This window comes from Rhea americana, unplaced genomic scaffold, assembly GCF_003343005.1.
Source record: "Rhea americana isolate MKP2758 unplaced genomic scaffold, rheAme1 scaffold_376, whole genome shotgun sequence".
Lineage (NCBI taxonomy): Eukaryota > Metazoa > Chordata > Aves > Rheiformes > Rheidae > Rhea > Rhea americana.
Genome location: NW_028186508.1, coordinates 128,222 through 139,303, shown reverse-complemented (window position 1 = coordinate 139,303; position 11,082 = coordinate 128,222). Strand labels below are relative to the sequence as shown.

Sequence of the window (11,082 nt, the reverse complement as noted above, 5' to 3'; positions counted from 1 at the left end):
GCTTTGACCATCCTTTGGGAAATGATCCCTCAGAGAAGTAGCACTGGAGCTTTTCTTCCTGCAGAAGCAGTGGACAAATGGTGGGAGGGCTGGACACAACAGCCTGGGTTCTTCACCTTCACTGCTACCAACTCCTCTGGCTGCTCTAGACCCTGGTGTTTGGAGAGGCCCAGCTGGGGGGAGACATCTCCATCCACAGGCAGGAATATCAAAGCAAGCTGAGGGCTCTGCTGGTGGCCCACGCTATCCCCTCAACCCCGCCCTGCTCCGAGGACCTCTGTCATCATGTCTCTGCACTGTGACCTCACTGCCAATATCACAGCCTTTCAGTGGCACTGCGCTTGGCACCACTGGTTTCTCCAAACCAGTGCAACGGGAGCACTGCATTTCTTTATCAAAGACACAAACTCACAAGTGGACAAGAGAAGCGTGATGTGAACAGCTTCCATATTTTCAAATGCTGCTAGTTTTACTAATGACCATTGTGAAGATCCCGGCAGGGGTATTTTCTTCACCATAGGAGCAAACGGGAAGTGATCTGAGCTGAGTTATATATCAAATTTTGTATTTAATTGGGAAGGGTAAAGGGCAGAAATGAGCAGTCAAAACTTCATGATGCAAAGACTGAAAAGACAAAACAGCAAAACAGTGAAACCTCAGCAGTYGTTGATTGCCCATATTGCCCAGGCCCCTGAGACAGGTCCAGCTGTTGCAGAGGACAAGGCACAGATGAATCGCATAGCATGTAATGATGAGAAGCAGCTCTTTTCAGCTGAGGCTTTGTTACACCCTGTGTAACATGCATTAGACTACCTGGATGGTCTGCAGGCTGTGCAAAATATGTAGAGACTGCCCTAAATACGACCTAGGTTCCAATTTGTCCTCAGGAGTTTTCAGAGGTTCTGACTCTTCCCTGCTCTCCCATGGTGCCAGGCAGSGCTAAGATACTATTCTTGGCATTTCTGGCACAACTCACACTCACTCTGCACMGGTGTAAATGATGACATCGGGGTGGTGAGCACTGCCATTCTGCTTCAGCCCTGAGGATAAACAGTGCCCAGACCCCAGTGTCTCAGAGTGGCATGTCGGAGAGAAATGCAGCAGAGGGAGGTACAGAGCAGAGAGGAGAAGCATGCGTTTGTCTCCACAACCCACCCAGTAAAGCATGAAGGAAAGATCTCCTGGCTCATGTACATTCCCTCCTGTTCCTCATCCCAGAGTGGCTTCCCACAGTGGAAGGGAAACCGATGCCTCAGCTTTGAAGTACATCCGGCAGTTCAGCGCTTAAAAAGCCCTCGGTGCCACYGAGGGTTTCTTAAGCCCAGAGGAACTTAGTAGAGGGGTGACAATGGGAGTCTCCTCGAACCTGCACATTGGCTCTGGGAGACCCATGGAGGCGACCAGCTCTTGCTGCTGTGAAACCTGTTTTGAGGGGAAGGCACAAACTGAAACACAGGAAATTCCATCTGAAYATTAAAAAAAMMCCACTTTTTTTCACTGTGAGAGTGATCAAACACAGGAAAAGGTTGTCCACAGAGGTTGTGGAGTCTCCGTCCTTGGAGGTACTTAAAACTCAACCAGACACAAGTCTGGGCAATCTGCTCAAGCTGACACTGCTCTGAGCAGAGGGTTGGACCAGATGGTCTCCAGAGCTTCCTGCAAACGTCAACTATTTGCAGCTCTGTGAGAGGCAATGAAGTGGCTATAGCCTCYGAGGGCTTTTCCAACTCATTCTGCCAACAGAAAAAAGGCACAGTGTCAGTGCTTAGCAGCTTCCTGGCTAGATTTGTACTTCCTGTTGCCTGTACAGAATATCCAGTGTTTCATCCCCCTCCTCTTTGCCCTCCACAGCCCATCCCCAGCAAAACYCCCAGAGACTCTGTAGGAAGCACCAGCACTTTATTCAGCCAGCTGTAACGCTCAGCCTACATCAGGGCTGCCATGGCAGAGCATGGGGGCTATCACCCCTGCAGCAGGGCTGGCTCTGGCTGCTTCCTTGCCGGACACCACCAGGGAGTCGGCTCTGCTGCTCTGCAGTGGCCACACTGCCCGGTCTTCTCTGAAGAACATCCTGAGGCATGCTGCAGCCATGTCTGCTTTTTGCGGCCCTGCACATGGTCCAAGAGCATTGCTTATTTAGAGCCAACAGTACTCAGCTGCAATTTTTGCAATGGTTTACAGAATCCTTGACATTTAACAGCTGAGCCAGGAAGGCCATCAGGACTTTGCTATGAGACAACACAATGGTCCTATCTGAGCATATACCATCCACCTCGCCAACACACCAGAGCACTGTGGACAGAAGGTGCCTTGCGCTTTGGTGGTTAGAGCTGGACAGACCAGAGAGTTGCTGTGACTTTATCAGGAGACTGAGAAGCTCCATCCATGTGGGAAAAGCCCATTTCTACTGTTCACAGGCCATGGAAACCAGAGGGCTACCTCATGGCAGAATGGTGGCTGCTGGTATTGGTGTCTCCAAGGTCCTGCATGTTAAAATGATGAGACAAAAATCCATCTTGAAAGTGCTGCAGAGCATCCTAATTTTTCAATGTTTTTTTCCAACATGAGACCTGAAATTCTGGCAAGCTTCTCCTTGAGGTCTCCAGTGCTGCTTTCACTCCCTTCGCCCTGTGGGTCTTTATTGTTGCTTGGGGGATTTTACCATGTGCTGGTGCACAGTACCTGGAGATGAAGGTCTCCCCTCTTTCTGACATTGTCACCCATGGTGTGAGATTCACTGAAGTGGAGGCAGATGTWTGCAGATGCCCAGAACTGGCATGCTGTTTTTGCAATAACTAGCACTCATTCTTCATATTTGCACTGCTTTTCACAACTRTCTGAAGCAGACTGCCATTGACATCAGGTAGAATATGATATTACTGATGCACTTGGTGCATACACCAATGTGAGGAACAAGAAAAAGTTCAATAAAACTAGTTTTGTGTTGAAGTAGAAATCAAATATATGACAACAAAGTGATGGGTAATTGATCAGTCAGAAGTATGGTCTGAAAAGGATTTTGAGAAGTAATGTGCCTCACAATGAGCACTGCTCAGCAGTGCAATATTTTCCCCAAAAGAGAAAATTTCCCTGTGGGATGTGTAGGCCATAGGAGATCATTGTCCCTCTGTAGGCAGCACCAGAGTCTTTAGTTCAGCTTTGGTCATCATGGCTTAAGCGATATGCTTCCCTTAAACAAAAGACAATAAAGCCTTTCCCAATCTCAGAGGGCTCTTCAGCATGTAAACACCTYGAACAGCAAGAGGTTCCAAGGTCCTTCAGTAATGCAAGCTGTATGTATGARGGCAGGAGGATAACTTATTGCCTCTGCCATAGTAAACACCACTTGGTCTATCCAGCTGCAGTTGGTGTACCAGGCTCTGCTCTGATGTCTGACCAAGTATTCAGTCTAGGCGCTGAGACAGTAGACAAAAGCTCAAAGAAAAAGAAAGGTAGCTGTAGGAGAGCAAATCAAAACAGCAGCTGTAGGTGACAGTAAATCAGCAAGCACAAGAGTCTTGATAATCCTCATCTGAATTCTCTGCCCCAGTCTCTTCTAAATAGACAGTTCAGGGGAAGCATCTCTAGGAGAAACCTGTAACAATGAAGGGACTGATGACCCAAGCCCACATTTCCAGAAACCCTGTCACTTTTGACCTCTCTTGAGCTTGCTGGACAAGCCTGTTTCTCCAGGTTTGCAGTGCTTGGTACTCTTTTCCAGATCTTGGCCCACGTACCCCTTGCCACACAGCACCTGTCAGCATCTGCTGCTCTGGCCACAGCAGGGGCACTGACCCACGGGGCAGAAGAGGCGGACCACTCGCTCCCGGATCTGCCTCGTTTTCACCCCGTATACAATGGGGTTGAGCATTGGTGGGACCACAACATAGAGGTTGGCCAGGAGGATATGAACGTGACCAGGGATGTGGTGGCCAAAACGATGCGTGAGAAAGGAGAAGAACGCGGGCATGTAGAACATGAGGATGACACAGAGGTGGGAGCCGCAGGTGCTCAGTGTTTTGAGACGGGCCTCATGGGTCGGGAGCCGAAAGACCACCTTCAGGATCAGAGCATAAGAGACAGCGATGAGCACAACATCGAGGCCAGTGGAGAGCAGAACTGTTGTAAGTCCATACCAGACGTTGGCTTTTATATCAGCACAGGCCAAGCGGGCTATGCCCATGTGCTCGCAGTAGGTATGTGGCATGATGTTGTGTCCACAGTACGGCAACCGCTTCAGGAGGAAGATGGGTGGGAACATGATGCACAATGCCCTGACAACAGCAGTCACAGCGATTTTCCCAATCACCGAGGGAGTTAATGTTGAAGAGTATCTCAGGGGGTCGCATATAGCAACGTACCGATCAAATGCCATTGCCAGCAAGACGGAGGACTCCACAATAAAACTGAAATGTGTGAAGAACATCTGAGTAATGCAGGCATCAAAAGAAATTTCTCTGGCACTGAACCAGAAGATCGCCAGCATTTTGGGCACCGTTGTGGTTGAAAGCATTAGGTCAGCAGCAGCCAGCATAGCCAGGAAGAGGTACATGGGCTCGTGGAGGCTCCTCTCCGTGATGATGACAAAGAGGAGGACAGAGTTCACGAACACAGCAGTGAGGTACATCAGGCAGAAGGGGACAGAGATCCATATGTGGGACTCCTCCATGCCCGGGATGCCTGTCAGGACGAAGGTGATAGGATCAAAACTGCTGTCATTGAGCTCATACATGGTGCTGCTTGAGTCTGTGCTCAGGGTCAGTCCGGCTTTCTGTAAGAGAAAATCAGCAGAATAAATAATGCCTGGTGAYCCAGATGCTGGCCTTGCCCACCTACAAATGAGAACACAGTGACCCATACAGCATCCTATTTGCAAATGACTTCCAAACTGAGCCATTTCTGAATGCTGAGGGCTTGATTTGGTATATGCTGTTGTAAAAATGAATTCTTTCATTCTTTCCTATTAGCCCTTATGAACTGTATCTGTAAGAAAAAAAAATCTCTGTTCATCCATTTGCACTGCAAAACAGGCTAGGTCTTTTTCTCTCTCAGCTTTACCTATTGTCACAGAGATCACAGAAATGCCGGTAAAAGTCATAATGACTATGTTGGGATCAGTGGGTTTTATTTCTGTGTATATCTGGAAAGTGATGTGTCTTAGCTTTCTTAGAGTTGTACATCTCTTCAGACCCTGGAACTTAGACTGGCATGTTACTCCCTGTATTCCCAACYGCATAAACACATTTACCTGCTTGCAGATGTGCAAAGTGTCTCTTGTGCCTCCTCATCCCACAGAGAACCAAACACCAAACACATCCACTTTCTGAATGACCTGAAACAACTCTCTTAACCTGTCTGATTCCCTGTCTGCCTGCGGAGAAGCTAGTTCCTTCTTTCCTTGCCTTGGAACAGTGCAACAGGTTTGTTGGACAAAGAAATTGTGACACAAAACGCAAGGGAACAAGTGCTATCAGGGCAGCAAAGTCATGCTAAAATTCCAGAGAGACCCAGAGAGACATGAGGACCCCTGCACTGATGGTCAGGCTACATGGGCCATTTCCGGCCTCTTGGCTTAACCTTTTGCAGGTTTTTCCAGCRTCCCAAAGATCCAGGGTAACCTCGACTCAGAATAAATTCCATGAAGGTTCATATAATACCAATAGGTTTAGTCTACAGAATCCTCTGTGGACGCTGACAAGGACTTTGAGAAGGAGAAGGAATGCTGCAGAGCRGCTACTTCTCTCTGTTCTCCCCAATTTGTATTTCCACATTATATATGTCCAACTATACATTAGAAAAAGCCTAGGCCAGGGTTGGAACGCAAGAAAATATGTTTGATCGGTACCAAGGCGAAACCATCCTTCTTCAAATCTGCTTACAGCCTSTTCTGTTTTCATTGCAAACCGCGGGCATCTGAGTACACTACATGTTTGTATTTCTAAGTGCTTCCATTAATAAGTGTTCTTGCTCTATATGAACCAACAGTCCACTGAAAACCTCAGTCAGTATAGCAAAGGTCTTTGGTGTATCACAAATATTTATCCAGTCACTTCTTCCTTTTTTAAGACCATCTAATTTGACAGAGGTGAATAAACACAAGCTAAGTCTACATTTTAAAACCAAATGAGCCTGAGAACATCCCCAGGCACCAAAGCCAGTCAATGTAGATGGTTTACAAAACAGCTCTGCAAGACTTTACACCTGCAGTTCTTAGTGATATGGAGACATATTTCTCTCACCTGCAGATTTACTTCCTTCCATTCTTTTCAAAGAAGAAAGTAGTGCCCCAAATGTCAATGTTAATATAAAATGACTCACCAAGGGCCAGCCCCAATGAGGAACGAGGAACCGCAGAACTGCATGTGAGTAAGAACCCCTATCGATACCGCGGAAAGCCGATGATATTAGTTCTTCCTCCTCCTCAACCTCAGAAGGAACATCAGCCCSTCAACTTGTGGAAGTTTAAGTTGCTAGTGCATTAAAGATTAACAGCAGGTAACACTCTCAGCTGGGTCAAGACATTTCCTGCTTTTCCATCATTTGCATTACAAGTGTTTTCACTTTGTCCCGCCTCGGCTCAGGCTAAGACTCCTGACCACAACAAGTACTTGGGAGGGAGACAGGCACCTCGTATTGCCTGAGCAGGGCTCCCAGGGTCCAGAGGCAACATTCCTGGTGGCCAGGAAGAGTTTTATCCTTCAAAGAGTGAAAATGTTCTTGCTATACTGGCGAGACCTCCCAAAATATCCTCTGAGTTTTGCTTATGTTGCCATGTACATCTGTGGGAGGGATTTCTCTATCTGTCTGACTCCTACCCGTGGTCAATGATCTACAAATCATGAAGCCTGTAAGCGGCTGTGAGCCCAAAGCTGACGATCTTGTTGTTACAAAACAGCCGGCTGCCTGGCTTTTACTCAGACTGCACTGCCAGTCTGAACTGGCCTCAACTGGAATACCACAAACACCAGAATTGCATAATTTATAATACATTATTATTGCAAAATAATTTTTAAAGTACAAAAAAAGTAGCAAAAAAAAAAGAACAGAAACAGCAGCTATGTGTATTTAGAGGATGCAAAAAAACTTATTAAAAGATGACTTGAGAAATGCTTTGTCTGCAAACATGTTGAAGATTCATCGGTGTAACAGAAAGAAAAAAGCATTTGAACAGATAGAAATGCATGAATTAATCACTTCTTTCATTGCAGGACARAGCCAAAATGATTGAAAATAACTGTATTTTCTTTATGAAATGGAGGAGTAGGTGTTTAATACAGTTTGGCCTGCAATGAAATGTTCATCATTCAGAGATTGCCTGTTCTGTTTCACTACTGTAGTTATTCAGATTCAGAAATAATACGCAACCAACGCAAGCAGACAGAAAAGAGTGCATCAATGCATTTTTTTAGTAGTCATAAAWAACTATTGATTTTCTCCCTCCACTAAACTGCCCCATCCTACCTGCTGTGTGCTGAGTCCTCACTGCAGGCACTCCAGATTTGATCTACCTGGAAAACACCCAGCAAGTTTTTGGATGCTGTAAATATCATCAGTCACAACCACCACACTCAGTTTTGCCCAAGTATCTGTCTTTATGTTTGCTCAGGAAGACGAATTTACTTCTGAAATGTTGTTACAGTTCTCAGTTTAACATCCTACTACCAAAGGCCGGATCCCTGCAGCTCACTGATGACCCCAGCTCCCCCCAGGACTAGTACAGAGCACAAAGAAATGCCTTCAGGTCTCAGGGCTGCCTGTGTGCTTGCATCTGGGGCTTCAGCCCCATCCTGGTGGGGAGGACCTCCGTGAGTCACCGGGGAAGTGCTTTTCCACCCAGGATGGAGAGCACTGTCTCCTGCAGAGCTATTACCCAGGGCTTTAGTGCAAGTTCTACTGTATAATGGRCTATAATGCGAGACTTTTGCATCATGACATCATGAGGACACCCTCTTTCTGCAGCGGGGCTCCAATACCTTTGAATTAACAGCAGTGCATCCACCTTGGTGTTCATGGCACGCAGGACAACTCTCGCAGGGGACAGGTGTGCCATAAAACTCAGTCCTTTCCTGTCAATTGGTCTGATAAAGATGTTAATTCTCCTGTCACACCATGGCTTGTGTCTTGGCACTAAAGGTATGTAAGGTCTTGCTGAACCCATGTGACCAGTTCATATTTCAGTACGCTTTTAAATTTCCTGTGCATTTCTCTCCCCATGGTTTCCACAGARTAAAGCTGGTCCAAAGTCTTTCAAACTGAAAGTACAGGGCCTGTGAGGAAGAGCTATTCCAGTTCTCAAATTTTCCAGCTTGGGAGGAATTTCAAGGATCATCATGGTTTTCATATCAGAAGAYATTTTTAAGAAAAGCTGGAATACTCTCTAGCCACACAGCAATTAAAGAGGAAACTAAAATTTCGGGTGTGCTCCCCAAAAATATCTCTCCTCTATTGCTAGTGGGGGATGACACATCTCAGGAGRGCATCACAAAAATACTCAAGCTACAGGTAAAACATGTTTTCTTCTTGCCGAAACCATACATATAAGGGCAGAAACACCAAAAGGAAAGCGCCAGGCTTGTGCTCTGGGGCACAGGGACCCAGCAAAGAGCAGGAGCAASCAAGAAACCACCACGGCTGGAACACAGCCCGGTTTGCTGAAGCACAGTGCTAGACTCAGATCAGCAGCTCAAGCCCAGTAAGGAACTTACAGATGCAATCTTCCATTTGGTAGCAGAGCCAGCGCTGTCAGTGTGTTAATGTTTAAGCGATTGCCCCCAAGCTGTTGTGCACTGAGTACATAAGCATGAAGCAGCTGCCCCTGCCCTGTGGCCCGGATAGGTCTCTTCCGCCTCAAGTACTTGAAAACCCTTTGTTTATCCTGGGATTGTTTGTTTTCTAGCGATAAGGAGAAGCGATAACAGCCTGCAAACGCGTGGCAGATTACCGTAAACAGGAAGAGCGGGCTACTGTTCCTGAGGAAGGCCAGAAACAAGGAGCAGCATTTATCTGGGAAAATGTCATAAATGCAGAAGTAAACAACTTCCAGAGTGACTCGAGTTTATATCTCCGGTGGTTCTAAAATCAAGTTAGACAAACACTGATCAGGAATGACCTAAGTAGAAAGCAGAGACAGACTCAAGCAGGCCCCAGCCCTTCCGAACTCTTCATCCTGAAATCTTGTATTTTGGCTGCAAAACAAGCCGGCTACAGGAAAGGATCAGAACAACAATTTCTCCATGCCAGTCCCTCACTAGATCTGGTGTCAATATTATCTGATTCTGTCATGGTCCTTGCAGGATGCTTCCTGATGAAATGACTCACCAAAACCAAGCAAATGACTTCCAAGCAGGGTCTGGTAGCGACCTGGCAACACACTGTAGGTTCCTCTTCCAGAGAGTTTCACCTCTTGGGAATGGCAGCACCTCAGGCAATGGAGACCTTCCCCCACCTGCAATGATGGGATCAGCAGATCAAACATCTTCCCCTCTGTTTTAGTAATGAGGTTACAGGCAAGTAAACAGAAATCACTGAAACCACCAGCTTGTAAATGGAGCAGATTCACCTCACCAAACTTCAGATGGTGCCATCTGAAGCACGTCAGCTCCCTTGATACCTGACAGAGAGAAATAAGGCACAGTCAGGGAGAGAACCACTGTCTGCTGTCTGCGTTAGGGGAAGATGAATAGCTCCTGAAAGTGCTCATTTCCCTCTACTGGCGCCTGAAATGGGTAGTTCAGAAAAGGATTTTAAGTTAAGTGAGTTTAATCCATCTCAGACATTAACATGCAGATGCAGAAAACTTGTGTTCACTTCTCAAACTTTTCTTTAGAAAAAAATACACGCCTAACTATATCCTCTGCCATATATTTAAGTAAACTATAGTATTAAAAACCAAAATTTAGTCTGACCAGCAGTAAATAGGAACTATATTTATTCCAGGAATGATTGATCAAGCAATTTATTTCGGCTCTTCAAAACATTTTAGTAGCCTCAATCAAGTGCAACAGTAAGCTCCTTCTACAGATTAATCTAAAAATGTTTTCACTGCTAAGTAGAAATACTTCCTGTAAAATACTACTTTTTTTCAGTGTTCTTATTTTTCCATGAAATCTGGTATAGCAAAAGAAAGGGGAAATGCATAACCTTTCTTCACTCCATTAAGCTTTCTGGTTTTGTTTTCCTAGAACACTGTATCACTAGGATGTGGATGTTAAGAGCACAGAGCCACACTTCATATCCAACAGCAACTCTCAGTCTTAGCTCTGCCGACTGATCCATCCACTCAGCTGTGACACTCCTTGAGGACTAGAATTCAACCTTGATAACCTGGAGCACTCATCTAATTGGAGCACCATCCCAGAGCTCTGCAATGCCTGCAACACCCTTGTTTGTGCACATTTCAATGCAGTGTACGTGCATTTCTCTTGCAATCCCCAGACCACATTGAAACAGAAGGACAAACACAGTCAAATGCCAGAAATGCATTTCTGCTGACGCTCTTATCACAGATAGGAAAAGCTGTGGAAGGCCACAAACTCCTTGTGTCATGTCAGGTCCCAGTGACAACAGTTCACACCCAGCAGTCTTCATCCTGATCAGTACACCAGTGGATTGCAAAACCACAGACCTGTTGGTTGCAACAGACCTAATCTAGCCCAACCTCCCTTTTGAAGCAGGAGTATCCTCCAGGCTTGGCTTTTTCTAGCCAAGTCCTGTAAATCTCCAGGGAAGGAGATCCAGCCCGTGGTGACCTGTCCCAGATCTGCACCGCAGTGAGGAAGAGTTTTTAACTCTCCAGCCTGTATCACCCAGATGTGATTTGTTGTCATTGTACCTTGTTGCATCACCTGTAACAGAGACATGTTTGGCATCATCATTTTTGTAACTGTCCGTCAGGTAGCTGTAGGCTGCTATTAGGTCGTCCCTTAACATCCAGCTCTCTCTCCTCATCTGTGTAGCCTGGCATTTCACTGATGAAGGYAATCAGCTTAGTCGGCTATGGTCTGCCCTTGGAAAAATACATGCTGGTTGCTCCTAATTGGCCTCTTGTACTGTCTCCCATAACATCCTCCTAGATAAGCTCAG

At 46.2% G+C, this 11,082-nt stretch overlaps 1 protein-coding gene across 1 annotated transcript; it reads right to left on the bottom strand.

The window, feature by feature from the left end:
• Positions 1 to 3,757: 3,757 nt before the first annotated feature.
• Positions 3,758 to 4,732, bottom strand: LOC146591324 (olfactory receptor 52B2-like). Its single transcript, XM_085313069.1, has one exon. It carries the CDS (start codon positions 4,730 to 4,732, stop codon positions 3,758 to 3,760), a length of 975 nt encoding a protein of 324 aa, XP_085169195.1.
• Between the last annotated feature and the right edge of the window lie 6,350 nt (positions 4,733 to 11,082).

Excerpts from the sequence above, each read along its gene's own strand:
- LOC146591324 (XM_085313069.1), bottom strand. The coding sequence starts at position 4,732 with ATGTATGAGCTCAATGACAGCAGTTTTGATCCTATCACCTTCGTCCTG.